General features: G+C 50.4%; 14 protein-coding genes across 14 annotated transcripts; 10 read left to right on the top strand and 4 right to left on the bottom strand.

Annotated features, from left to right (window-relative positions):
• Positions 1-630: 630 nt before the first annotated feature.
• Positions 631-1731, top strand: MET4 (Met4p; the record flags this gene model as incomplete). The annotated part of the gene is made up of 1 exon (XM_024857204.1): positions 631-1731. The coding sequence occupies one exon, from the start codon at positions 631-633 to the stop codon at positions 1729-1731; it is 1101 nt and encodes a 366-aa protein (XP_024714340.1).
• A 1117-nt stretch (positions 1732-2848) lies between these two features.
• C7M61_001805 (regulator of G-protein signaling domain-containing protein) lies at positions 2849-3655 on the bottom strand (the record flags this gene model as incomplete). The annotated part of the gene is made up of 1 exon (XM_024857203.1): positions 2849-3655. One exon carries the CDS (start codon positions 3653-3655, stop codon positions 2849-2851), a length of 807 nt encoding a protein of 268 aa, XP_024714339.1.
• A 2204-nt stretch (positions 3656-5859) lies between these two features.
• Positions 5860-6327, top strand: C7M61_001804 (uncharacterized protein; the record flags this gene model as incomplete). Its single annotated transcript, XM_024857202.1, has 1 exon — positions 5860-6327. One exon carries the CDS (start codon positions 5860-5862, stop codon positions 6325-6327), a length of 468 nt encoding a protein of 155 aa, XP_024714338.1.
• Positions 6328-6612: 285 nt separating this feature from the next.
• VID27 (Vid27p) lies at positions 6613-7236 on the bottom strand (the record flags this gene model as incomplete). Its single annotated transcript, XM_024857201.1, has 1 exon — positions 6613-7236. One exon carries the CDS (start codon positions 7234-7236, stop codon positions 6613-6615), a length of 624 nt encoding a protein of 207 aa, XP_024714337.1.
• A 529-nt stretch (positions 7237-7765) lies between these two features.
• Positions 7766-8371, top strand: C7M61_001802 (uncharacterized protein; the record flags this gene model as incomplete). Its single annotated transcript, XM_024857200.1, has 1 exon — positions 7766-8371. One exon carries the CDS (start codon positions 7766-7768, stop codon positions 8369-8371), a length of 606 nt encoding a protein of 201 aa, XP_024714336.1.
• An 875-nt stretch (positions 8372-9246) lies between these two features.
• Positions 9247-9954, top strand: C7M61_001801 (uncharacterized protein; the record flags this gene model as incomplete). The annotated part of the gene is made up of 1 exon (XM_024857199.1): positions 9247-9954. The coding sequence occupies one exon, from the start codon at positions 9247-9249 to the stop codon at positions 9952-9954; it is 708 nt and encodes a 235-aa protein (XP_024714335.1).
• A 608-nt stretch (positions 9955-10562) lies between these two features.
• On the top strand, positions 10563-11228 carry PEX17 (Pex17p; the record flags this gene model as incomplete). The annotated part of the gene is made up of 1 exon (XM_024857198.1): positions 10563-11228. One exon carries the CDS (start codon positions 10563-10565, stop codon positions 11226-11228), a length of 666 nt encoding a protein of 221 aa, XP_024714334.1.
• A 137-nt stretch (positions 11229-11365) lies between these two features.
• On the top strand, positions 11366-12223 carry C7M61_001799 (uncharacterized protein; the record flags this gene model as incomplete). Its single annotated transcript, XM_024857197.1, has 1 exon — positions 11366-12223. One exon carries the CDS (start codon positions 11366-11368, stop codon positions 12221-12223), a length of 858 nt encoding a protein of 285 aa, XP_024714333.1.
• Positions 12224-13616: 1393 nt separating this feature from the next.
• Positions 13617-17234, top strand: C7M61_001798 (uncharacterized protein; the record flags this gene model as incomplete). The annotated part of the gene is made up of 3 exons (XM_024857196.1): positions 13617-15138; positions 15174-15449; positions 15643-17234. The coding sequence occupies 3 exons, from the start codon at positions 13617-13619 to the stop codon at positions 17232-17234; spliced, it is 3390 nt and encodes a 1129-aa protein (XP_024714332.1).
• Positions 17235-17281: 47 nt separating this feature from the next.
• C7M61_001797 (uncharacterized protein) lies at positions 17282-17698 on the top strand (the record flags this gene model as incomplete). The annotated part of the gene is made up of 1 exon (XM_024857195.1): positions 17282-17698. One exon carries the CDS (start codon positions 17282-17284, stop codon positions 17696-17698), a length of 417 nt encoding a protein of 138 aa, XP_024714331.1.
• Positions 17699-18068: 370 nt separating this feature from the next.
• On the bottom strand, positions 18069-20990 carry TIF4631 (translation initiation factor eIF4G; the record flags this gene model as incomplete). The annotated part of the gene is made up of 1 exon (XM_024857194.1): positions 18069-20990. One exon carries the CDS (start codon positions 20988-20990, stop codon positions 18069-18071), a length of 2922 nt encoding a protein of 973 aa, XP_024714330.1.
• A 1165-nt stretch (positions 20991-22155) lies between these two features.
• On the bottom strand, positions 22156-22932 carry C7M61_001795 (uncharacterized protein; the record flags this gene model as incomplete). The annotated part of the gene is made up of 2 exons (XM_024857193.1): positions 22156-22269; positions 22678-22932. The coding sequence occupies 2 exons, from the start codon at positions 22930-22932 to the stop codon at positions 22156-22158; spliced, it is 369 nt and encodes a 122-aa protein (XP_024714329.1).
• A 1121-nt stretch (positions 22933-24053) lies between these two features.
• Positions 24054-25256, top strand: RPT6 (proteasome regulatory particle base subunit; the record flags this gene model as incomplete). Its single annotated transcript, XM_024857192.1, has 1 exon — positions 24054-25256. One exon carries the CDS (start codon positions 24054-24056, stop codon positions 25254-25256), a length of 1203 nt encoding a protein of 400 aa, XP_024714328.1.
• Positions 25257-25403: 147 nt separating this feature from the next.
• On the top strand, positions 25404-27260 carry JEM1 (Jem1p; the record flags this gene model as incomplete). Its single annotated transcript, XM_024857191.1, has 1 exon — positions 25404-27260. One exon carries the CDS (start codon positions 25404-25406, stop codon positions 27258-27260), a length of 1857 nt encoding a protein of 618 aa, XP_024714327.1.
• Between the last annotated feature and the right edge of the window lie 146 nt (positions 27261-27406).

The following is a 27406-nucleotide window of genomic DNA, read 5'->3' as shown; positions in this document are numbered from 1 at the left end:
GCCCAGAAATTTTTGGCCTATCTACCGAAGCGGCGGTAGACCTGGGGTTTGTTAGGGCAGTAAAACACCCGTGCACCAGTACTTAACCTGGTTATTTGTGAGGGCGCCTCGTGGCGGCAGCACATGACATGGCGCACCTGGCAAGTGTACGCAGCGCACATTAGACGTTGCGCAGGCTATGGCCCACCAGCATAAGTCACGTGACATGGCATAATCGCCATAGTTAAGCAGCCATGATCAAGCCGTCCAGACGGGGCTGAGGAGTGTCTAGGGGATTTTCGAAATGTGCCGCAAGCAAATACAGCACAACCCCTGCAGCAGCGGCTATGGCGCCTTTGTCGAGCGCAAGAGTGCTCACGTTTGTGCGCAAGACGTAAACTGTGGATGATGTAGCGAACCAATCCACAGTATTAGCGTCGCTTAATTAGGCATGTTTGGCGGGGCGTTATAAGGCAAGTTGGATCAGTGCTTCACGTTTCTTTCCTGTTTTTCCAACCCGACCCTTTACAAACAAGGCCCGCCCAGGAATTACTCTCCCAACCGATTTCTCGGCCCTGAAATGCACTCTCGCAGAGCATCATCACCTCTGTTCTAGTTACACTCAAAAAGCCACTCGCCCCCTAGCAGCAAATGCCAGAAACATCCAACGCCTTGATAGACCAGTTGGTGTACATCGACAACTTCATCAATACCGCCGCCGAAGACACGCCGAACCTCGACGTGGATAGCCAGTTGCTGCTTGACCTAGCAGCGTTTGCAGACGACTCGTTCGTCTTTCCTGACGAAGACAAGCCTAAACACGAAGACGACCTGAACGAACACGACGACACGCCGTTCCACCACGAGCTTGCCTCGGGTCTGGCGGCTTTCGATACAAATGGCGGCGACAACGACAATGACGCGTGGTTCAGCCAGTCAGCAAGACAACACCGCCGGAGTTTCAAGGATAAGGATCCTCGCGGGCTCAGTGTGAACGAACGCACGAAACTAGCGAAAAGAAACCGTCTCCAGCATCACAATAACCATCCGGAAACGGCTACTCCTCCTACGCTCCCCAGTCAGGCTGCTCCACAACCCACAGCTTCCACAGGCCCCGCCGACGATCAAAACAGCAATCTTCTAAGTGAACCTCAGCGGGATCTCTCGAACCTCCCGAAGTTCCCTGTTCCTCCGGGCGCCAAGTCGTCGTTGGAGCAGGCTGGGCTCAGTCTGTACCAAATCGACTTGCTTTCCGCATTGATCGCTCAGCACCAGGGCAACGTCACTCCAGATCTTGCAGACCCTTTCCAGAGCCAGAACCGCCCTCTTCAAGGACTAGATAACAATCCTCTTTTGGGAATTGCCCCAACGATGGCGTACCAGTCCAACGTGGGCACCCCAGGCTCCGTGGCTTCGGCCTTCAGCTCAGAAACCAGTTCTGCGCTAGCGACGCCCAGCATGCTGAGCACGGGCGATTTTGGCGAAGGCAGGTCCACGGATAGAGGCACGGAATTGGATAAAAGAAAGAGAAACACAGCCGCCAGTGCCCGCTTCAGAATCAAGAAGAAGATGAAGGAGAAGGAGATGGAGTCGAAGATTCTGCTGCTCCACGATCTCATCCAGAACTTTGAGGTGAAGATTGGCGAGCTCGAGATGGAGAACAGGCTTCTCAAGAATCTCATTATCGAAAAGGGGAACCGCAACTCCGACGAGGAGCTTCTCTTGTTGAAGGAGAAGGCCAAGCGGGAGTGATCCACCACACATTTAATTCTACATAGATATGGCTTCAAGCCCGGCAATTCAAAAATGTATCGCTTCGCCACGAAGTGTAGAAATTGTTTGAAGTTACGGTAAGGAATGACAGCTTTAACAAGTGAATTGGGCAGAATTGCCTGTTTCAAAATAGTCAACATTTTGAAGATTTTAAAAGTACAAGGCAAAATAAACGCTTCTAGGAACAACAACAGATACATCAAGAAGATACACAACATCAAAAATACAAAAATATTCGTTTCAAAGAAACAGCAACTAAAACTGTCATGTCAAATTTAGCCGAAATTTAGTAAAATACATGGAATCGTGCAAAGCCTTGATCTTGAAACACCTACTGATAGCTACTGTATGTGGGACGTAACGTTACTTACATCACCGGTCTTATCTTATCAGCGCCGCAGTCGCAGCCGCATAAATCAAAACAAAAAGTCAATCATTAGTCGTGTCTATTCGTCTATAAATGGCCTCAAAGGCACTGTCCAGAAAGGCGCCGGGGCGTATAGAAAGAGTGGCAGTCGTTGGTGAAAAGCGGGTGTACAGGAATCGGCAGGTGTAGCAGCCGAGACGTCAAGGTCCTCCATGATGTAAGCGACGGAGGGGAAAGTCGGTGTAGCAAAAGAGTGGTGGAACCAGGGGAAGGTAGTTCGATGGGACAAGATTGGCAGTTGTGGAATCGGGGAAGCAGCTGGTATGAGGTTTGAGGTGCCGAAGGTAGAAGGCCATTCTGATGAGTTCGAGGTAAAGTGAGGCTAATTTCAGCCAATTCACAGAAGTCACCTTTAAATGTCAGGTTCTCTCGACGTCAGCCGAGGACATGGCACTTGCGAGTGGGCTACCTTCAAAACGTATCGACCTTGGACCAGCTTGAGTGGACATAGAGTCTCACCTTTTAAATAGCAGTCCAAAGCATTATACCCCTTCTCATTCCTTATCGCCAAAAGCCGGCCATTAATTGTACCGGCCACTAATTGTACCGGCTCGTTGTTGGGCTTCTGCCGGGCATGTGGGCGGATGTAGGTGGCTGCGAAACCGAGGACAAGCAGGTTCTGCAAAACATAAGATTAGTACCGACGGTGTTTGCTCTAATAGCCTGCAATCACCACTTTTCGCCCGGCTCGTCGCTGCCCCGCCGCAACCGCCTCACGGCCTTTTTAAACCCCAGGTACCCCTTGATGCCCTCCACCACGGACCCGATGGAAGAGCACCGCGAGGTTCGCGACAGGCTCACCGTCCCGTCCGACCCATTTCTACTGCGCAGCAGGCCGTAGTTCGAAGAATCCAGACTCGGCTGCTCCGCGTGGGTCACCTCGTTCACGTCGGACTTGCCCACCTCAAAATCAAGCAAGGCCTTTTCCCACTGGTCCTTGAGACCCGCCGCACTGGGCCGGTGGTATTCGGTCTCGCCCGCAGTGCAGGGCACACACGGGCCGACGTCTGCGTGCGGCAGCCAGGGCTGGTCGGGCGGAACGGCCTCCAGGCGCCGCCGGAGCGTGGTACTGTCGTTTGTGGATTCCCGCGTGTGGAAGATGAATTCGTTGTAGCTGTCGAGCAAAAGCTCGTACACGACGCTGCGTGTTTGCACGACCTCGGCCGGCAGGGGGAGTGTTTCAGGCAGAAGCAGGCGCCGGAGCGTCCAGGGGATATTGACTTCTTTGATCAGGTCCTTTGCGATAAAGACCTTGTGGAGCACGCGCCACTGGTGGGCGAGGGTTTCGACCAGGGCGCGAGCCATGGCGGCGTGGAATCTGTCGATTTCCACCACAAACTCCAAGTTCTCGGTGCAGTGGGCCGCTGCGAGGTAGGCGACGAAGTTGGCTCTGGAGTAGGGACCGCAGTTGGCTAGCGCCGTTTCGGGGGCCACGATTTCCTCGAGCGGCGGGATGGAGCACGCCGTGGGGGGCATCATATACTTTTAAGAATTTAGTTATGGAGGAAGAATCGTGATAGTGTGGAGCGTGGTGTGTGGTGGTGGTGTGTGCTGGAAAACAGGGAGGGGGCTGTTTATAAGGCAGTGCGTGGAGCGTTGCAGCCACAAATTCCGCGGAGCCAACGGTCTGCGGAGCCGGGTGCAGAGCAAAGCCGCAGGCGTGAAGTGGATCTCGCGGGAGGGTTTTTCCCGATTGTTTGTGGTGAAGCGGCAGGCCCGCAGGCAGGCGACACAGGCGCCAGGCAGGCGGCAGCAGGGCACAAAGGTTTAAATTCACAGGGCCAAGCCGCTCGTGCTGGCCGTTGTGCGGTGTGATTGGGGTCCCTGCACCCCGCACATGAAAGCGATGGGTTAGTTATGGCACTGAGCGGCCGGTTAGTGAAAGCAATCGGTGGGTTAGTTATGGCTTTAAGCGAAACTGACCAACTCAACAAAATTACTTCGGCCAGATAATATCTCGAATAACTGAATACCTGGTCCTCCTGGTCCTGCGGCCCAGTAGGCCCAGGCCATTGTCTGGCAGAGGGTCCCCTCAGACCAGACCCCTCTGCTGCCTTAGCCCTGTCTGGAGCAGCCGGTGTGACGTCGCAAGCCTGCTGCCGAGCACAGTCCGACCCCGAGCAGATACGTCGAATCATCCAAGCTTGCAGTGTTTTACTGAATTATCCCTGAGCTTCCCCAAACTCAAATTCCAAGTCAAATTCCAATCCCAATTCCAACCAAATTCCACAAATTCCAAACCCAATAGTCAAATTCCCCAAGACGTCCCGAGTCAGCAGCCGATCATCTGGTGACTGCGCAGATCGGGCTATTTTCGATCGACACCGTTGGCTGGCGCGAGGCTGCTAATTCTGCCAGCCACAGGCCTCCACGTTCCCCTCGAGCCTGCGGGAATGCGGTTTATTTGCTTGCAGAAACCTAATTTGCGGTCAGTCTCTGCGTCCCTGTGCGCCCTGGTGCGCCCTGGTGCGGCCTAATGCGATTTAGTTGTGGGGCTGAATCGGATGCAAATTTAGTTGACTGGGGTTTCAAGCAGCCAGGGCACCCCCAGGGCATCCATCTTTTGGAGGCATTTTAAAACTAATTCACCAATCAACAGGGCACGACAGGATCGTGCCTGTCCCTTGACTCCTGGCCCGTTCGTGCCCCCTTGCCCCTTCCGTCAAATAGTCTCCTTGAGGAATCTCCCTCCTCCTCTGCGATAATGGCAGGTTTGCACCCATTGTGAGCCCGCCCGGCGTATGTGTAACTCGAAGCGAGGCGCCAGTACAGGCTTAGGCCCAGTGGGATTGTTGTTTCTGCCAAGTGAAGCACCGTCGGCCTTCAGGATCGGCCTCCAGCATTGTCCCTCGACGGTTGGAGGGGTCACGGTTTTTTAGAAGAATGGGTGCACAAACGTGGGGTCAATGGCTCGACGATGCACGGATTCCTGATTTGTCCTGGTTTATGGTGGCCCTGACGTGGGAGCGTTTCTGGCGATTGCCCGATTCTCTCGAGAAATGCTTATCCAGCACGGCTGATGCATCTGGGGAATGTACGCTGCTTTAGTCCCTCGTATTTGAGTCTTCGGGGACACCTGCCTCCTTCGAAATGATTCTGGGTTCCTGGTAATATTGGCATCTGGTCATATCGACTTCTGGTGGGGGTTTTTGGTGATGTTGATACCTGGTTGTGGGCACTTTTAGCTGATGTCGCTTTAGACGTCATTTTAGTCATCCAATGGGATTTAGCTGTCTGGTCTGGCAAAGTAAGCTAATGAGTGAAATAAATTTTCAAATTTTCAAGTGGCCACTGGCCGATTCAGTCACCTGTTGTGCACTCTTCATGTCTCTGTCTTACCACCCATATCATTACTGATCGCCACCGACTCAAGGCTATCCAAATCAAGCACTCTTGCTTTCTCTCCTAATCCAAAAAACACCACTTCACTTTCACTGCCTCGAAATAGTGGTACACCTGTCCCCCGCTAACCGCAATACCCAGTTATCACGGTTCGTACTCACGATATCACCAGAATAACCATCCTTATCAATTAACCTTCTCCTCGACAAATCCCTCAAAAACAGCTCTCTAAACCCCTCGAACACCTCCCTATATCCCATCTACACGTCGCTTCATATGCTCTTCATTCATGCTATACACGATCGACTTACTCCTGGTGGTGCTTCGTGTTGGTGGAAATGGCATGGTACACAAGCACAAGCGCCACAGACACAAAGCCAAATGTCAACACTACCGTGTTCAACTCATTGTCGGTAATCATGGTGAGCCTTGATTTGGTTGTTGAGGTGTTACACATTGAACGCTCACTATACCGTGTTGAGTGCGTGGTGCACGGGTGCACTGGCGCACAGATAGACCCTTCCTACTTACTCGAGGTCGAAGAGCATCTCCACATCTTCCCGAAAATGCCGCCAATGTCCCTCGAGGAGATCCTCTACAGGAAGCTCATGAGCTCTCCTGCTTTCCACGCTTGGGTGAGGAGGATCCACGCTCGTATAAACAGAATTCCTTTGGAGGAGCAGCCCCTAGAGCACGGCAAGAAGCTCTTTCTTGAAAACTACAAACCAACCCAGTTCCACAAGGTCAACGCTGTACGGATTATATTCTGGGACGAGCTCAAGAAAGCATTCACTTTCAGAAGGTAGCAACGTGTGGTTGCACTCAAGGATCGTATAAATAGTGGTTTCGGCTCGTTCGCCACCGGGCAATGGGGACCAGTTCTGCTGAACGGTCTGGCGGTCGTTGTATGAAACGACATGGCATGGCGAATACCTGCAAGCCGTCCCTGCTGGTTTCAGGGATGGTTAGAGCACCAAAAAAGGCCCTCTGGGTCCTGGTCTGTCGATAAATATAGGTCTTGGCGGTTCGCTCAGCGGGCACCGTCAATTAGCATCAGGCATCAATAAATTCGGAAAATGCTTCATTCGTCTTCACCGTAGCTCTTGCGAGGACGCACACGACATGGCAAAACGAGAGAACCTGTCCATCTCCACAGCCTCGTCGTCTGTAGTAGGATCGTACACAAACTCAGAAAGCTGGTTTATGTCGGTGATGTCGTCGGCAGACTTCTGGTACCGAAGCTCGTACAAACACTTGTACAAGCTAAACGTGAAGTTGTCCACCTCGGTGTACTTGATATCCTCGTCAACGGAGAATTCGAAGCGGTCGCCCAAATCTCCGTTCACGTCCTTCCATGAAATCGCCTGTGTTCCGTCGCTCTTGGTGTAGACACGGAATTTGAGCTCGGGGTCAATGGAAAACACCTTCTCGTCGTTGTTTCCGCTGTCCTCATTACTATCATCCGACTCTCCGTCGTCTCCCTCGTCATCGACAGATTCCAGGTTTAGTTCGCCCTCCGGGCACGCCTTGATAATGGAAATCTGGTAGTAGTGCTCCTTCGTGGTCTTCTTGATCTTGATAAGGGCATCGTTGTATAAGCACTCTAGGGCTCCCTTGGGCAGGAACGGCGCTCTGGTAAGGAAGAGTTTACCAGACGGAATCAGGGCCACCTCATCGATGGGCGATGCTCCTATAAACTTCTTGAGAAAGTTCATGAAAAGTTCCAGAAGCGCAGCAATTACCAACCGGAAAGTTGTGCTAAGCTGTGTTATCTTTCGTATCGGGGAAGAAGGGAATCTCGGTTGTGCGCTGCGTACAGGACTGTGGTCTCAGGCACCGAACGGTTTCAGGATTTGGTTTGATTTTGGGGTGAAGGAAGAAATAAGTTATTTTTTATGAATATTAACCTGAAAATAAGATAGAAGGAATATCCCTGTAAGTTCAATTTTTGCTGTCAGGATGCCAAATTCACCTCCCACGGCTGATATCGCAGGACGGTGGGAAAAACAAGGAAGGTTGCGAAAACAAATCTCTGACAGACGTCTAACAATGCCATAGTCACGTCTTGGAGGGTCTCATAATGAAAACACGGTCTGTTCGTGTTTTTTTGCACAATCGGGCCATCGTCTATTTTTTTCTTTGTTTTCGTCACTTTTTGCCCTCTTTGCTTCACTATGGTCCTCCTCCACACGCATCGCAGCCTACATACTATCTCTGTACTCTTCTACCAAGAACTCCGTGAAGATGTGGTGCCGACTATGCCTCCGGCTGAATATCCCCATACAAAAGCCAGCATTCACTCTATGGCAGCCGCTTCGAACGTACGCCAAGCCTCCTCGGTCAGAAACGGCGTTTGAGCAAAAAATCAGGGAAGCAGATAGAGAACATGCCAAAAACGCTCCAGCATGGGTCAAGAGGGAACAGTCGCATAAGAAGCGTTACGGTTCGTGGAATCCAACCAGAAAGCTCACTAGGCAGCAGATTACCGAGATTCGTGAGCTCAAACAACGCATTCCCACGATAAAGACCGTCCAGATAGCCGATGTGTTCCAGATCAACCCAGAGAACATCCGCAGAATCCTCAAGTCCAAGTGGACGCCTACAGAAGGCGAACTTGAAGATATCGAGAAACGCACGGAGAAGCGGAAGGCCAAAAAGCGGGAGACCAAGAGTACCGAGAAGGTCAAGGCTCCCAGGGCATCTACGGTGGTAAAAGTGCATGGCTTTCTAGCCCAGCGACAGATAGAGCAGCGGCAGTTGGTGGAAAAGACCCAGCTGAAGGGCCGCAAGAAACGAGACAACGATAGAAGGGGCACCTACACGAAATCCGTCGGTGACCTTATAGATTAACTTGTACATAGAAAGGGATGGAATTTTGAGGGTGAGGGTGTAGGTGGTGGTGGCTGGCATGGGGGGATTTCGAGGGATGAGAGGGAGTTAATGGTATGAACGGTTGTCAGGATTGTGATGGTGGGTGTACTAGTGGTATGACGATAGTGAGAGATGGTAGTCGACGCTTATGCTTATTGAGTAGCAGCATATCGACAGCATACCCCCATAGACCTATAAAAGTGGCATTTCAATTGGAATTTTAATTGGAGGCAATTTTGCTGGCATTACGTCTTGATTTTGAATTCATACACCGGGTACTTCAATCCAACGCTTCCACAAGCACTTGAAAGCGGTCAATATACAATGCATTGCAATTGGTGTTCTTGCCAAAATTACCAACTGCTTGCCAAAATTATAATATCTTCAAATATAAGGCTGACATCCCCACCACTTGCCGTGATATTTTAATTCTTACTACCTACTAGATATGCCCACAGATGGTAGACCCGCCTTAGCTGGTCATCAAATAAATTTTAGCTTACCCTACTTGCAGTAGACTTACCTTATTTGCAGTGGATGTGCAGAATATTTTGTAAATGCTACCGGGCCTTCCACTTTTAGAGAACGTACTGATCCATTGAACCCTCCACCTACCTCTTTCTTCAGCGTCATCAAACCCACGAGGTCATCCCGCCATAGCTTTACTCAGCAAGATGGCACAGCCTGTTTCAACAGCTATATATCCAGCAGGATCCCGTATCCTTTTTCATCATCATCATCACCCACCACAGCATCAATCTTGTCCAATTCCCCTTGAGCAAGCCGTTGATACATAGCAGAACACAAGTGAACAAACAATTCAAAAAACAGTTTCAAACGAAAACTCAATTACAATGATCGACATTTTGCCTACCGCTGTTAATTTCAACGTCCATCCGTATTGGTACGGAGAAGGCTGCGTCTTTGTTAGAGACGTCTTGCAGTCTACTTGGCTTCCTACCAGGGAGCTAGTCACTCACGATAACAAAAGAGTGTACTTTAACTGGGCTCCTGGAGAGTTCGAGTTCTTTATGCTGCACAAGTACTATGCTTTCGACAACTTTGGCTCAAAGTGCATTGCCCAGAGCATCTACTTCAACAAGCTCCGGGAATCCTTCCACGACAAGCTCCGCTGGAAGCAGCATGTGGAGAACTGGAAGGCGAAGGTCCGGGAAAAAAAGAAGGTTGTTGAAAAGAAGCAGCTCAATGCTGTTGTCAACGACGTGAAGGAGAAGAAGAAGAATCAGAAGAGTACCAAGGAGAAGAAGTCTGGTCAGGCTAGACCTCCTCCCAAGCTGATTCTCAAGGATACCTCCAAGGAAACCTCCAAGGCGAATCACCAAAAACAGCCAAAACAAGTCAGGTTTGCTGAGACCAACGAGGAAGCAGAATGTGCTGAACCAGCCGTTGCAACCCAAGTCCCCAAGAAGACCTCCAAGCTTTCCAAGAGAAGAAAGGCTCTCAAGAACAAGAAGAAGAGAGAGGCGAAGAAAGCTGCGAGAAAGGCGGCAAAATCGCCTCTTGAGGGCCAGACGGAGGACTACAAGGTCACCAAGACATGACTGGTGGAGGTAGGAGTGATTGATGGAAAGTGGAAGTTCTTTGCATCGATTGGCTCCTGGGTTCTCCAAGTCTCTGGGCTTTGGCTCGACTTTCCAAAAAAAAAAAAAAAAAAAAAAAAAAAAGGAAAAGTATAAAAAGTAAGAAAAAAATAAATAAAATTATAAAGAAGGTGTAGGTGTAGGTGGTGGAGACAATGTGGGTGGTAGACTCTAAAGAGAAGCTCGTGACCAATTGAAAGAAAGGGCCTACAAGCGTCAAGAATTAAGTTTCCTTACAGAGTGATGCTAATTGTGATGATATTAGCATGAGCTGGGCAACATTGATCCAGTTGAGACAAATAGTAGTAGAAATTTCCTATACTTCCAACATCGCCTATTGCTCAGACAAAACTCTTGAAATCTATAGCCTAAATCGAGAATAAAGCAAATGAAGAAATAAAAAAAAAAAAAAATCCAGTACATTCAAAAACTTTACCTCTAACTACCTTAGGCTCCAGCACCAGGTCCACCTCTACACCCGTGCACCACACTCACCGAGGTCCACTAATCCTCCCCACAATTCTTCGTGATATCCACATACACCTTCAGGAAACACCAGCAAAACACAGATGTCGATTCCCATCGTCACTATACCTGAAGCTGCATTTGATGCTGCAGGACTCGCTGGAGTCGTGGCTCGCAGAAGATCCCGTCTTTTTCAATACTTCCTCAAATTGACCAACGGGTCTGCAGCCCTCTTGATTTTAGCATACATCATTGGAATCTTCGGCATCAGGCCGTTGCTAGAAACCCGTGCATTCAGAAGACTCGACCTCCTTGAGCTGGCAAGATCGCAACTACGGGACTTGTACCTCAATGTGATTGGCAGAGTGGAGCATATTCCTATAGTGGCTCTTCACAGACCTGGAACCAAAAAGCTTTATGCCGAGGCTGTGTGCCAAACCCTGGACTCTCAGGCTTCAAATGATACCGAACTCAACAATATCCGTACCTTGGGTCTGGAGAAGCTCTACCAGAAGCTTGGTGTATTGAACGCAGGCTTGAAGCAATGTACGAGTTTCCTGATCAGCGAGATGCCCAGCTACCGCCTGGTTGATTCGTCAATCAAGCAGTTCCAGCAAAAGACAGACAATGCCTTTTTCAGCCACAGAGATATGTTTTTCAGAGACGTTTTGCAGGCAGATGGCACGTCCAAGGAGAAGAACTTGGCCCTGGAGGCCAAGGGCGAGATTCGTGGCATCAAGGGTCTTTTCATGAGCGGCCAGGCTTACTAGAAGCAATACATAGCATACGTTTTGTTGTTTTTCCGTAGCATAGGCTGTGTCGTAGGTTGGAGGTGTACGGGTGCAAGATATCACCAAAGTACGCTCCTCTTGGATCAACCAACTACAACCCAGTTCTTTACCCCAAAATGCCCCCTAAGATTGCAGTCAGCGACGACGAAGATTCCGCCGATATGTCCGACCTCGGAGAGAGATCCGAGGAGTTGAGTGATGCCCAGGTCTCCGACGACATTGGATTGGGTGACGAGGAAGACGAAGAAACCAACTCAAACGAAATGGAAGAGTTGCAGAATGACTGGTACACTCCTAAAGTTCATGCTAAAGAGAGAAGAACAAGAGGCGCTGCAGCCGGCTCGGTGTCAAGTGACAGCAGTGCCAGAGAAACACGTAAAAGGCAGTTGACCATGTATGAAGAGGATGACGAAGGAGAGGAGGACGACGAGCCTCTGGACGAATATGTTGATGAACCACCACAGAAGAAGGTTTCTGTGAAACTTCGGATACCCCGGAGAACAGCAGGCTCTTCGAGAGATGCAGTTTCCGAACTGCCTTATGATGATGAATTCGAGTACACACCAGAGGTTCCTGATGTTCTGAAGCTTACCGAGAGACAGAGGGCCCGTTTGGCCGAAGACGGCAATGGCAAGAAATCAGATGACAGCATGTTCCAGGAAATGGACGAGCAGCTTCTAGCGCTTAATAGGAAGACACAGAAGAAGGCCGAGACGGCTGAGGAAATCGCCAACAGGAAGGCCGAAAACGCCAGGCGGAGAGCCGACTACAAGGTCAAGCAGCTTGAGGAGGAAAAAAGAGACACCTTGAACAAGCTTCTCAAGAGAAGAGCCGGCAAGACGAAGGACAAGGACAACGACGACTTGGACCTGAAGCTGTCGACATTGAAGCCCAGAAGGCCCGTCGTCCAGCATCCTGCCTTGACCCGCTGGGTTTGCAAGCCAGAGAACTCCACCCTTAGTATTGCAGAGTGAATTCAAATTGGAATAGCCAAGATGGAGGAGTGATGTGGTAGTTGAAAAATTCCTTCAGTGGAGGGGAAGCTAAAATCCCGTCAACATAGCGACACGGCCTATACCACTTGCGGCTTGGGCTAGGCCCAGATTGTGCTGCTACGGATAATAGTGGCTTAAGAATAAGGTGACGCAATCGCTTGCATTGTTTAATTAGTCGCCTCTACAACAATGCCGACTATAGGTCAATCTCGCCAGAACCATCTTGAGGCCAAAAGCTGGAAACCATTGCATTCTCTTACCACGTGCATTGGGCAGGACCAAAGCTATCGCTGGGGCTTGATCGATAAGTAGCCGGGTCCAAGCCTCGGAGGTGGCTTATAGCTCGCTGGTGCTAGAGAAGAAAGGTTAAATTAGACACGTCAATGGAAGTGTCAGAGTCGGCCGTAAGGGGCCAATCGAGTGAGTTTTATGTTTCGGGTTGATTTTGCGTTGGTATCGTGATATTTATGGCAGAGCGGAGAAAGAGTCAAGTGGAAGAGCCAGCACCCAAGCCATCATTGACTCTTTGTCGAAGCCTGGTCTCAATTTGTCCATCGAACAACCCGAATTGCTCAAAAAACTACAAATTCCCAACGCCCCTCCAGCGAACCCTTCCTGAAATGCTTCTCCACCGATGATCTGAGGGGAGATGGATCTGCTGCACCCACTCGATGGGGCCAATTTGCAAGACCCATGACCAAAAACAAGTCACCCAAAAGCACAATCTCAACAATTCTCTCCAAAATTGCTTATTTCAGCCAACGCCCTTTCTCGTGTGCTGCTGCCTCTGGAGACCTGCCTGGGGAGCTGGCCGAGCGGCCTGCGGGCCTCCCTGTATCCATACACCGGAAAATCGAAACCCAGCCAATCAGAAAACGTCCCAATTCCCTATTCAGTTTACTTTTTTTCCATTTCCTCCCGTTTCCCAATTTGCTTTCTACTTCTACACTCTAAACTCTCCCGCTGGACCCAGTGCGGACAATCATCAGGGCGCCCCGCCTCGACCTTGCGTATGGGAGCCTTGAGGGTGCCTGTATGCACTCCCGAAAGACCCTGGACGCTAATGTATGGATTCTTGCCAAAACCATCAAGAACCACCTTCTTCGTTTTCCACAGCGCCAGCGCCAGCGACAAGGGCACTCAGGTACATAAGCGCCGACACCCAGTGCGTCAGCCACGTCGTATTTTGAAAGAAACCGGTCCCGTGACTTTCGCCAAGGATAGGCCCATTTCCACCACCAGGCGTGCTACTCAAGAAGCCAAAGCATATAAGGAGGAGAGAATCCTGAACCAGGGGCCAGAATTAGTTTTTTTCTGCTAAACGGCACCACCTTCCATTTCAAGAACACCGCTCGTGGCACTGTCGTTTGCAATGAACGGCAACTCCAACGGCTCGTTCATGAACATCCAGAACGCCTCGCCGTCGGTGGGCCAGCTCCACAACCAGTACTCCTCGCCCATGATGCCGCCACAACAACATCCGCTGAACCGCAACATGCCCCAGCAGCTGCCCAACTACGGCGTGCTGTATCCACAGCAACAGCGTCTGATGAGCGTTTCAGCCAACGGCAACGGAAGCTCTCAGATGATGATGAACCAGCATATGAACCCAGGCGTCTCCATGGCGTCGGGTCCCCTGCCGCTGCCGCACATGGCACGCCAGATGTCGCCGAACCAGGCCCAACAACAGTACATGCAAGGAAACGGTCTGTCGCAGAACCAGCAGCCCAAGTTTGGCGGCTACAGCCCGCAGCCCGAGGCACAGCTCGAAGGAGGACCGCACATGATGCTGCAAGGCCCTCCGATGGTCAACCAGTACAAGATGGGCCCGGGCATGATGCAGCCAGGACAGCTGCTGCAACCGATACTGGCTCAAGCACAACAGGCACAAGCACAGGCACATTTCCAGCGTCAGAATTTCCAGAACGCCGTAAGAGGCCCCCAGGGTCCACAAGGCCCACAGAGTCAAGGCGACGGTAGCGTGCTGCAGAACCTGCAAGCTCAGAACCGTCCCCATCCACAATCACAGCAACTGCAACAGTCCACAGCACAAGCACAGCCTCCTGGACTGGCAAACGGTCTGCAAGGCCCCGGACTGGCAAAGCAAGCCCATTCGGGACCTCACTCAGCTCAGCATACGCCCGTTCAGGGCTATTCCGGCAACCCAGCGCTGGCACAGGGTCTGGCCGGAGCACCGAGCCAGGGTGCACAAAACCAACAAAATCAAGGAAGATCCGCCCAGGGTCTACCGGCTGGACAAGCCATGCAGAAGATGACAGCTACTCAGGCTGCGCAAAATGAGGTGCACGCTAAGATCTTCCGTCGTAACTTGGGCAATGCCGCCGTGGTGCGTTTAATTGACTTGATTGAACTCGTGCTGAACGAACCGATGGAGAGCTTGCGAACAATTGAGTTTTGGACAAGACTTGTCCTGGCATATTTTGTGTCGAATGGTACCATTCGGTTTAGTACGAACACGCCGGCGCGTAAACAAGGTAATGACGGCGTCTCATTTGAGTCCAATTCAGGAGGCCCAAGAACATTTGAGCTTGACGTGACAAGCGCCCCTCGCTTCTTTCTTTCAAACGTTGCATCGCAAGCGTTGGCATCGCTTCAGCTTTTCCTTTCGGGCACAAAATTCCAAGTCATGAACAACGGCCTGATTTTCATTGGCTCCAAGGTCACCGTGAATTACAATTATCTGGACGGCTCTCTAGGCACCGCCAGCGGATTCTGCCGCGTGCTTTTGAATAGAGAGTTTAAGATCGACTGGGTCGACTGTCGGATGCTCGACTACCGCAGCTCCATTGGCACAGCTTCGTTGGAGCACCTCTGGCAAAATTTCAGCAACAATAATAATACTTCAAAAATGGGCATGAAGGATATCATCAGCAGTCTCGCCGATAATTTCAGGCGTCCCAGACACTAGGCAATTGCGGTCTACATGACCGGGCCATGAGGACGCTACAGACGGGCGACATGATGTCGATCCTCAGCCCGCTCATGGCGTATCTGTCGAGCAACAACATTGCCTCCCCGCTCAAGGCCCTCGAAGAATTTACCTCGAATCAAGCCGGTCTACTGAGAATGGGCTCTGTGGCGGGCGGCACCAACGGCTCTGTTTCCAGTCCGTCTCCACGCACGGTGACGCAAGAGGACCCGAAGCAGATGCTCAAGAAAAGACGCTTCCTGTCCTCCTTGCAGAGTCCCATGATGTCGGATGGCCGAGGGAACTGAAGCTCTATGTACAATAACAATCCATAGTGGCTACGCTGACTGGCAATTCCAGTAAGACAGCCATTCATTGCTAGGGATCTATGTAAAATTACTAGGATACACATTACACTGGTTGTAGATAGCACCCATATGATCCATACAGGCAACGCGCTAAGTAGTAGCATCTGTTGATCTTCAACTCTTTATGGAATCTGACAAAAATGCCGTCAAAGAGGCTCTACGACGGCCACTTTCTGAAGTAATCCGACCTACTTCCTTGAAAAACGTCATTGGTCAAAAACATCTCCTCAACAGCTCCAATGGAGCCATCACCAACTTCATCACCTTGGGGTATCTACCATCGATGATCCTCTATGGTCCACCTGGAGTGGGCAAAACAACGCTAGCTAAGCTTTTAGCGGAAGAAACGAACTATGTATTTGTGGAGTTTTCAGCAACAGACGCCACGGTAAGCGAACTCAGAGATCTCCTGCAAGCCTTGGCTAAAGAGAACTTGATGCGTCAGAGACTAGGCCAGGACAGGTTGAGAGTTGCGGTTTTTATTGACGAAATTCACCGTTTTACTGTTGTGCAACAGGACTTCTTGCTTCCCTTTGTGGAAAGTGGCGCTTTCGTGTTTTTGGCTGCTACCACTGTGAGTCCTAGTAAGCGTATCAGAAGAGCCATTTTGTCGAGGTGCCAGCTCTTTGAACTTCGAAATTTGACCGATGAGGAATTGAGGTTTGTGGTGGAGAAGGCAATTGTTTTTGAAAATATCCGCCGGCGGGTACTTTTCAACTTGCAACCCATTACGTTTGAGAACGGTGCCAGTGAGGTGATTGCAAAGTATGCTCACGGCGACGGCCGAACGGCTATAAATTTTGTGGAGCTTCTCGGATCCAGCCATCGGTCGACGGAAAACTCGTTTTTGTCGAAGAGTCAGGTGGAGGAATCTGCTCGAAACTCCACCAAAGTCCGTTTAGGACTCCATAATGGGCTGAGCATTCGGCTCATCCAGCAGCTCTACAATTTTATGAACCAGAGGGATCCTGGTGTGGCGGAAAATACAGAAAAACGGCCCCAGCTTGTGCAATATCACGAAAAACTGGACGAATTCTTGGTCACCATAAACGTCAAGGCAGCCAGGGCTATGGCGTCTGATTTGGAAAGCTGTCTCAACGAAGACCCCACTGATGCATTTACAGATGATGAAAGCGACCAAAAGGGACCCATTTACCTGGACGACGAGGAGGAGCCGTACCTCACCAACAGAGTATCACGAACAAAGTACTTTGTCAGAGCAGCAGCACACACAATGTTACAGCTCGTTTCAAAGGGAGAACTGTTGCATGTCATCACAAAGTACCTCCTTTTGTACGCTTGCACGTATATTAGCGTTCAGTCGCTGCTTCTACCGCAGATCATGGCTGTTCACAAGGCGCTCCAGAAAGCTACCATTGATGTGCCTGTTGCCTTGACCAACTGCATCGAGCGATTGACTATAGCTCCAAAACAAGATGGAGAGCTTCTTTCAGACACACTCTCGGATTTAAAGGACTTTTTTGGCAAGGTGGCTCGGGGTGGCATTAAACTTACTGAGCCCACTTTCAAGGTGGTAGAGGACGATGCGATGGTTGAAGAGTTGCTAAAAGAGCCGGCTGTGGAGAAAACGGACGTTTCAGAAAATGCAGCAGAAATAGTGTACGACTTTGAAGAGGCCTTTTACACCCTAGGCAACGAGGGAAGCACTCTTCTTGAGACATCCTCACCATAACTATGTGCGCACAGAAACCGTTTTGCAGCCACTTTTGTTCCACCACCATGTCCCGATTCCACACCCTTGGCCTTTACATTCTTGTGCCTTGCATCATTGTTGGCGACCTTATTCTCCTGTTTCTCAAAACGGCCATTCTCGGTTTTTGTTTGGCGCTTTTGCACGTCCGCAAGTCCATAAGCGTTATTGGTGGCTTTCTTGAAACCACCGCTGAGTGTTCCGTCGACTTGCTCCTCATGATGGGCAACTTCTCGATTCAGGTAATCGAGGAGGTTCAGGGCCAGAATCACGGAAACTCCGACGTCCACAGAAAATACACCGCCTTGGTGGCAGATGCTCTGGAGGAGGTTCTCAAGACCTTAGAAGCACCAGAAATGGACGGCTTGGAGAGTCCATCCAAACACCGTTTCCTGGCGGCCTTCCACCAGTACTTCCACCGCCGAAAAGAAGAACCTACAGCGTAAACTTTTATTTTTTTTTTTTTTTTTTTGTGTATATATCAGTGTCAATTCATTATCACGACAAGGTGCTATAGTACAGATTACCTATTAATCTAGTGGGATGCAAGGAAATGCAGGGGAAACATGCAAGGATTAGGGGCCGGCGCCCTCGGAAATGGACGGCTTGGAAAGTCCATCCAAACACCGTTTCCTGGCGGCCTTCCACCAGTACTTCCACCGCCGAAAAGAAGAACCTACAGCGTAAACTTTTATTTTTTTTTTTTTTTTTTTGTGTATATATCAGTGTCAATTCATTATCACGACAAGGTGCTATAGTACAGATTACCTATGAATCTAGTGGGATGCAAGGAAATGCAGGGGAAACATGCAAGGATTAGTGGCCGGCGCCCTCGGACTCGTTGTCGTCGTTGTCGCCGTCCAAAGCAGCGAAGATGTTGGAGGCCATGGAGTCGGTTCTCTTTGAGTTTTCTCTAGGAGAAGTATGGGAAGCACTGAAGCTCAGGTCAGGCGTGGGTCTGTTCAGCTGCGAACGAGGAACAGACTGGAAGCCTCTAGAGTCCTTGGTGGGGGCTCTGGACTCCTTCTTGTTGCCCCACGAGGCGCCGCCTCTGGTGGAGTTTGATCTAGAGTCACCACCGCCGTAGCCACCTCCACCGTAGCCCTTGTTTCTTCTCTTCTCGGCCTGGGCCTTGCTCTCCTCGAGCTTCTTCAACTCGGCTTCGTTGTGAATCTCCTTGATGGTCTTGGGGCCGGACTCCTGCTTGAGCGACTTCCAGTTGCTCTTCTTCAAATCCTGCAAGTCCATCAACATAAACTTGATTCTCGACGAGAGCTTGCAGTTGTCCAAGATCAGCTGGATGTTGTCAAAGATCATGTTCAAGGCGGCCTTGTTTCTCTCCGAGGCCTCGAATCTAGGACCCACGGTCTTGATCAACTGGGCCAAGTTCTCCAACGAGTCCTCCGATGGGTCCGTCACGTTCTTGGACTGGTCTCTCAAACAGTGCAAGATAACCTGGTCGTTCAACATGTTCAAGATGTAAAGGTTACCAATGAACTTGACCAAACCAAGACCTCTTCTCTTGGCGGCAGCCATGGCGTAGTACTCGTCCGACATCATCTCGGGCTCCAAAGGAGAGCCGTCTGGGTTGGTGGGGAGCTTGTCGACCCAGCCCTTTTCGTACTCGGTCTGACAGGTAGCCAAAAGGATTCTTCTGGCCAAGTCACCACCAATGGCAGGCTCGCCGCTCTTGGTGAGAATGCTCACGTCCTTGATGTCGTCGGGGATCTCCTTCACCATCTTAGCACAGAACTGGGCGTAAACGCTCGACCAGTAAGGCTCGTCACAGGCCTTGGCAAACGTCAAGGAAATCACCTGCTTGATGGTGGCAGCGTCCTCCTCGTGGCGGGACTGCTTGGCAATGTCCAACATCTGCTCCGAGATAGGCTCGAACATCTCCAACGTCAACTTGTTCAATGCAGACTTGACCTTTCTCTCCACATCCTCCTTCTCAAGGAGCACCGTTCCGTCAGGAGCAGTCTTGACCTCGGTGGTCTTTTGTCTAGATCTAGGCACCCATCTGTTGGCAGAAGGAACCAATGGCTTCACGTCCTCGGCGGGCTTGGCTGGAGCATCGTCGTCTCTCTCTCTGGGGCCTCTTCTGGACTGGTTTCTGTTTCTCAACGAACGGTCTCTTGGGTTGCCGGCGTTGGAGCCGCCTCTTCTTCTGGAGCCCGATCTGGAGTTTTGTCTTCCGTCGAAAGAACCGGGTCTTTGCATGCTTCCGCCCATTCTGCCTGGAGCCTGAGAGCCGAATCTGGAGGAGTTCATGCGCTGAGGACCGCCAGGGCCGGATCTCTTGTTGGGGACAATGCCCAAACCTTCGAGCTTCTCCTTCCATGCATCGTCGATGGGGTAGTTCACGGTATCACGGAACTGGAACAAGAACTGCGGGTCGTATCTATACTTCTTCTGGCCAGCCTTCCATCTGGCGTCGACGCCGGTCAAGGGGTATGGGTATGGGTAGGTGAAGGGGTCCTCGATGGCTCTGCACGAGGCCAATTTGTCGAAGAAGGCGGAGAGGTCGAACACCTTCTCTTGTTCCTCGTCCTCGGCCTCCTCCTCGTCCTTTTCGGCAATGTCCTCCGACTGTTCTGGGGCAGCCACAGGGACAGCCTTTTCCGTTGGCTCGGCCTTTTCGGCAGGTTCCGTTGGTTCTTCCTTGGTCTCAGCTGGAGCTGCCACTGGAGCCTCTTCCTTCTCAACCTCCTCCTTCACGGTCTCTGGGACAGGCTCGGGTTTGGATTCTGGAATTGGCTCTGGCTTGGTTTCGGCCACTGGCTCAGGCTTCGTTTCAGCCACTGGCTCAGGCTTGGTCTCCGTCACAGGTTCAGCCTTCTTGGGCTCCTCCTTCACCTCCTCCTTGGGCTCAGCAGCAGCCTGGGCGGCACGGGCCTCGGCCTCCTTCTTCTCCTTAGCGGCCTTGGCCTTCTCGAGAATCTTTCTGCGGAACTCGTCGGCGGCTTCCTTCTTCTTAGCGGCAGCAGCAGCGGCAGCAGCAGCCTGGTCCTCGGATTCAGGCGTCTGGGACTTGGCTGGAGGCACAATCTGGGCCTGCGAAGGCACGGGCGTGGTCAGCGCAGAGGAGCTGGCAGACAGCTTCTTCTTGTCCTCCAAGTTGACCTGCTTTCCGTCCTTGTCTGTGATTTTCACCTTGGTGGATCCAGCAGCGGTGGCAGCGGCGGCAGGCGAGGCGCCCTGAGGATAAGATTGCACGGGCGACTGCGAGAGCAGCGGCAGCTGAGGGGAGTAGTTGGGCATATTCACCCCTGGAACCATCCCTTGCTGGAAGTACATTGGGTAGTAGTTGTACATGTTGGGGTTGAAGTTGGGAGGATACTGGTACTGGTTCTGCGCGCCAACCTTGGCGTTGTAGTTCCTTTTGTTGTTGTTGTAGTAGTTCTTGTTGCTGTTGTTGCTGTTGTTGTAGTTCCCTCTTTGGCCCTGGCCCTGGTGATGCTGGTGGGGCTGTTGGTGGTGCTGGTGTGGAGTACCGGGAGCGGAGCCGTGGGCCTGGGAGCCGCCCTGCTGCAGTCTGTTCTGGGGTTTCCCCTGAAAGTGCTGTGGGTATTTGCCACCCTGGAAGTTTTGGGTTGGGAGGTTTTGACCCACAGGCTGGTTTTCACCAGGAGCATTCGAGGCAGCAGCCTGGGGAGGTGCCTGGGCAGCAGGAGGCACAGGGGCGTTTCCCTTTTGGGAAGCCGGGATTTCAGTCTGGGACTCGGGGGTGCCAGACATGGTGGTGGGAAAAAGTGGTGTTGTTCTGAAAACTTCTTGAAGAAAGAAGGTAGTCCAGAAAAAAGATGAAGAAAAAAGCTGAAAAAAAAAAAAAAAAAAAATGTGTGCGCTTTCTCGCGCGTTCAAATACCCGACGTTTGAGCGTTTCGCCTGCCGTATGGGGATAGTTTAATTAGAGGGTAGGTCTATATACGTTGGATGTGGAGGCGTGACGGTTTTTATTTTTTGCAAATCGTCTTGTGGCGCCGTCAGGCGGTACGGTGGACCTTCCTTTCTCGCACTGCACTTGTATTAGGCCATCCGCAGGCCAGGCACAGAAGCAGCGGAAGTGAAAAATACGGAAACTGGAGTGATTTGGGGTGGCAGCTTGGGGGAGGGTGTTTTTTGGCGTCACTTTTGGCGTGAAAGTTCGGTTTTTTCGAAATTCACCGGTGTGACTGGCCTGCCATCTCGGCAATTGCCAATTGGCGTTTTTCCTGGGCTGCGACCGCCAGGGACCGTCTCCATTGGCTTGCTCCGCCAGGTCCGCCCGTGGTACCCCGGATGAATTTGTGTTTTTTTCTGCAATTTTCAGTATTTTTTCTGCTAAAGTCGAATTTTCTTCGAATTCGTGGGGATGCCTTCCCAGGGCAATTAGATTGCCTCGTCTATTTCTCTAGGGCTGCTCGTGAGGCTTCGGAGTCGCACCGGTTACCTGATTCAGACTTGCAACCGCAAGCCTTCAGGGCAGGCTGAAGCATATTGGCAAGTGGAAAGTCCAAAATTTGGGGGATCTTGGAAATTGGCAAATTTGCTGGATTTGGGTGGGTATTTCATAGTCACGCCACCCAATTGTGTTGTTAAGCCGGGATACACCAATTGGTCTGGGTTGCTCCGCATTGGTCTGGTCCGACTGGATGAGTAAGTACGAAGTGTGCTGGAGGTGGATGACAGCAGGCGTTTGGAATTGACTTCATTGGCAGGTCAGTAAGCAGTTTTGAGCATTTTAACACATATGGAGCGAACCTAATGGATGTGAAAGCAGTGCCTGTGATTGGCTGTATGTCATGAAGTGGTGGTGCCGGCCATTGGGCGCCATCAGAGGCTTCTTGTGAGTTTTGTAGAAGGCGTCGATAGTAGAGCTATCTCTAAGTAACGTCCCCGTGCCGTACTAGACTATAATTGGCTAAAGACGGTCTGAAAGTGATAGACTGCTTGAACGCTGCTGAACACCATTAATGTGAATGTCGATAGTCATGATGAGCTCTATTTTGACAATCATCTCCTCCAAGCAACCCTTCTAATCCTTTGATCTGTAAATCGGAACTGGCTAACCCGCTTTCTGCATTTCAGTAACAAAACAGTACCAACAGCTCTTCCAACGGGCATCACTTCATTCGTGCCAACAGCCCTCGATCGTGAAATGCCAGCAAAATTTGAATAGGTACAATGCATCATCTCTTCTTGCTAGGCCACCTGCTTAGCATCTCCTCCAACCCACTCAGCTGTATCAGTGTGGAACGCATGGACAACAACCACAGCTAGACTCAATCCAGCTCGTCCAATTAACAACACTGTCTCCTTGCATTTTCTTCTCTCCCCACGCTGTCTCTCCACACGCCGTCTCTCCCCTAAATCACACCTCTCACCATATCACTCTCCATCATGGCAATCACCTCCAGCAGCCCGCTGCTAGCAACCCGAGTACCCCAAGCACAAACAACACAATGATCACCTTCTCCTTCGTCGACTCGATCTGAAAACAACTTATCACAATCTTCTCCTCCTCCTCCTTCTCCTCGCAAAGCTTATCGTTCTTCTCCAAGCACCAGCTGCTGTTGCACATCACACACTTGTCGATCTTGCCCACCACGGTGTTACCGGAACAAACACATTTGCAGTATTGCTGGTTAGCTGATGCCACGGCGATCAACGCCAAAACCACCAACCTTTTCGTAATCATGGACGTTTCTGAAAGGGCCTACTTCGCGATCCTTTTTGGTCCTATGCATTAATCCAGGCACCGAGCACAAACCGACAAACTCTTGGCAACCGGCTGTAGAGCGGGAAAAGGTGTGATTTTGGAAAGAAAAAGTGGTTGGTTTTGGAGAATTGTGGAATTTGCGTGAAATGGGGGTTTGGAGAAAAGGCGGTGTCTGATTGGTCGATAGTGGGAGAGGATGGTAAGTGAGCGATTGGACGATAGGGAGGGCCGGGAGTGGACTTATGGAGATTGTCTGTGAAGTTTATGAGGTTGTGAAATTTATGAGGTTGTGAAGTGTATTTTGAGTTTGTTTAGTGGTTGTTTTGAAGACTGGTTCTGGTAGGATGTGTATAGAGAGGTTTGGAGAGGTTTTGGTTTAGAGCAATGGCTACAATTCCTCCGATAAGCTTGAAAATTGGGTGTGGGCGGAATTGGGTGATGAAAAGGAGCTCGAGTTTATGGCTTTCAGAGGTTAAAGTTTACCTAAAGTTTATTCTATTTCGGCACTTTTCCAGCCGACTAGCTAATGGCTGCGAAAAGTGAAACTATCTGATTTTCTTCAAACTACACCTTAGAAGTGCATTCAACGCAAGAGGTTCAAAATTGACTACTTAAGACGACTACTATTATGGACTACTTGAAACTGCCAGTTCTTCCTCTCTTTTTGGTAATCTGTTGTCTGACAGGGCGCAGCAACCAGTTTCCATCCAGTGAGCCACAAAACTCGACGTACCAGAGCATTTTACACGTTCTTTTCAGAATCTGTAAACTTCAACACAACTACTACAATAAACCCTCCTTCAATAGCTAATCTCTCTTCACCTCTTGCTGAATGCCTTCGATCAAACTGAGATCACGTGACATTTTCAACTTCAGCAAATCCAGCGTCCCGTCAACCCCCTGACCGCCAATCAACCCCATACCGCTCTAAACTCATCCCCTGCATCTCCAACACCATCCAAACCACTCTCCATCTTGCCAATTGTCGACTTGGGCTTTGGTCGAAGGTGGTCTTACCTGCAGTACGCACTACACCACTGGTCGTGTGGAAGTGAGCGTAGAAGGCAAACCTCAGTAAGCCCATTCAAACCCCCAACAATATGACCACAGTCGATACTCCTTACGTCCACGAAGGAGGCATCAAGCCTTACTTCGAGCAGCAGATACAGGACACAGAAATCAAAATCCAAAATACAACGCAAAACTTACGAAGATTGGAAGCTCAGAGAAACAAGCTCAACAGTAAAGTACGTCAGTTGAAAGACGAGTTGAGGCTTCTTCAAGAACCAGGCTCGTATGTCGGTGAAGTCGTCAAGGTGATGGGCTTGAAAAAGGTGCTTGTCAAGATTCACCCTGAAGGCAAGTACATTGTCAATGTCACCAAAGACATCGATATCAAGAAATTGACACCTTCATTGAGAGTGTGCCTCAAAGCTGATTCATACGATTTGCACAAGATCTTGCCCAACAAGGTCGATCCATTGGTGTCGTTGATGATGCTTGAAAAAGTGCCAGACTCCACGTACGACATGGTGGGTGGTTTGGACAAGCAAATCAAAGAGATCAAGGAGGTGATTGAGTTGCCTGTGAAGCATCCAGAGCTTTTCGAGAGTTTGGGTATCGAGCAGCCCAAGGGTGTCATCTTGTACGGACCACCTGGTACCGGTAAGACGCTTTTGGCCAGATCGGTGGCTCACCACACAGACTGTAGGTTCATCAGAGTGTCGGGATCCGAATTGGTGCAGAAGTACATTGGTGAAGGTTCAAGAATGGTGCGTGAGCTTTTCGTCATGGCCAGAGAACACGCTCCATCGATCATTTTCATGGACGAAATCGATTCCATTGGTTCATCAAGAGTGGAGGGCTCCTCTGGAGGAGACTCCGAGGTGCAGAGAACCATGTTGGAGTTGCTTAACCAGTTGGATGGTTTCGAGAGCTCCAAGGATATCAAGATCATTATGGCCACCAACAGATTGGATATCTTGGACCCTGCCTTGTTGAGACCCGGTAGAATCGACAGAAAGATTGAATTCCCTGCTCCTACGGTGACGGCGAGAACGGATATCTTGAAGATTCACTCCAGGTCGATGAACTTGACCAGAGGCATCAACTTGAGGAAAATCGCCGAGAAGATGGGCGGCTGCTCCGGTGCTGACGTTAAAGGTGTCTGTACAGAGGCAGGCATGTACGCCTTGAGAGAAAGAAGAATCCACGTGACGCAAGAGGACTTTGAGTTGGCGGTGGCGAAGGTGATGTCGAGAAACGACGAAGGCGCCGTTTCCTTGGCCAAGCTCTTCAAGTAGGCTTAGCTGCCATGGCATAATAGAAATGATCTAATGGAAAAACTACCGTGTAGATGGTGTAGGAAATGGGTGCGAAAAACGTTAACGTGTCTAGCTTTGCATAGTCGCACCCATAACCACAACTACTACTCCTTATTTATTTACAATATGTCTAGAATCTTGCTAGTCACCTTATTGGTACTGCTACTAGTCTCGGTTTTCGCCGAGGACTTTACATCAAGAATTCGAGAAGCCCAAAGTCTTCTAAGAACTGTGGGTCCTACGGTTCAGGTTCTAGATGAATTTGACAAGTTGATTCTGGACCTCCAGGGTCTGTCTGACCAAAAAACGCTAGCAACGGCTCTTTACAACAGGGCTCTTGTGGAGATGAGCTTGAACAAAATGAGTTCTGCCATCGAGGACCTCGAGGCTGTCTTTGCCTTGGATCCAGACTCAAAGCCTGCAAGAAACGTATACAAGGAGATAATGGTGAAGCGGGGGGATTTTGCCGCTGTCAGGCGGGTCATAGATCAAAACGCCGACAAGGAGTTGGCCGGACAGATGGAGACGTGGGAGAAGACGTTTGACAAGTTCAAGGGCGTTCTCGAGGGCAAACTGAAGTACGATTACGATGAGTGTCTAAGGGCTGTTGAAACGACGCTTCGACCTCTCACGCCTGAAAACATCGCCATCCTCGAGCTTCATTTGGCCTGCAGCAAAAAGAAGTCTGCCGAGACCTTGGGCAAAGATCGGGCCCTTTCTGAAGATACATTGGTGGGCATGATTGCGGATTACTCTGCTTTGCTCAAGAAAGCTCCACAGAAGGACTTGGGCAGGTACACTGAATTCGCCGAGTACCTCTTCTTCACGCAATCGAACTACCAAGATGCATGGAACGCCGTCAAGAGTTGTTTGAGAATCGACAACGAGAACAAGCAATGCGGTTCGCTCTCCAAGATGTTTGCTCGTCTTGCAACCAATTTAAATCTGCTTGAGGACTACTCGATCCTCGATGGCTATATATACCCCGTTTCGGACGAAGCAAGCGACCTTAGTGACGAGAAGTACGGCTCGTTCCTGTTCGACTGGAACCAGATCCATACTTTCTTGAACAAGGACCCTATCAAGGCACCCAAGCGTGACCTCAAGAACGTGCCTTCGTCGGTGAAGAACAACTTTGACTATCTTTTATGGATGGCCAACGCTTTTGCTGACAAGGAGCTTGGTAACGAGAAGTTGTTCCAGCACCTCAAATTTTATAGAGACTTGACTCGTCTCCGTTGCGAAGCTGCTCTCTACTCTGAGAAGTCTGCTGATTGCAAAGTTTACTGTGACGGCGCCGTTGAAGACGGTCAGCCTTTCTTTCCTAAGCATGCAGCCCGTATTGATGAAGAGCTCAAGAAGAAGAACTATGCCGAGGCTCAGAAGCTTCTTTCCCAGTTCAGCAAACACGTTGGCAAGACGGAGGCTTTCAAGAAAAGGTGGAACGTGATTGAGAAGATCCAGCAGAAGCAAAGGCAGCAACAGCAGGCTAAGTTCCAACAAGACCAGCAAAGACAACAGCAGCAGTGGTACCGCCAGCAGCAACAGCAACAACAGCAGCAGCAGATGCAAAGTGACCCTTCAAAGGACTTCTACAAGGTGCTTGATATTCTGCCTGACGCTGACGAGAAGACGATCAAGAAGGCCTACAGAACACAGACATTGAAGTACCACCCAGACAAATACAAGGGCGGCGATCTAGATGAAAAGGGAGTGGAACAAAAGATGCAGGAGATCAACGAGGCCTACGAGGTCTTGTCGGACAAGGAGTCGAAAGAAGCATATGACCGAGGACGTCTGGGCCATTCTCAAGGTCCTACACGCGGCGGCAATCGTGGATTCAACTTCCAGGGCGGTCCAAATATCAAATTCGATTTTGGCAACTTTGGTGGCTCTGGTTTCAATTTCGGTAATGGTGGTTTCAAATTTTCCGGAAACGGTTTCCAGCAAGGGAAACAACAGCGGAAGAAGAGAAGAGCATAAGTATGATGGCTGCGAAATTCTGGCCTTGTTAAGCCGCGTGGCACCGCATTATCAGGTGCCGTATGCTATGGTGCACGGGTGTCTCTTGCCATACGAACGGACTGCCGACAGAGGCAGGCATACTTCTTTTCTTTATCCATTGGCAA

The sequence above is a fragment of the Candidozyma pseudohaemuli genome (genome assembly GCF_003013735.1).
Source record: "Candidozyma pseudohaemuli strain B12108 chromosome Unknown scaffold00003, whole genome shotgun sequence".
NCBI classification, from domain to species: Eukaryota; Fungi; Ascomycota; class Pichiomycetes; order Serinales; family Metschnikowiaceae; genus Candidozyma; species Candidozyma pseudohaemuli.
The sequence above is the reverse complement of the archived record's forward strand: the minus strand, read 5'-3'. Positions and strand labels throughout refer to the sequence as shown.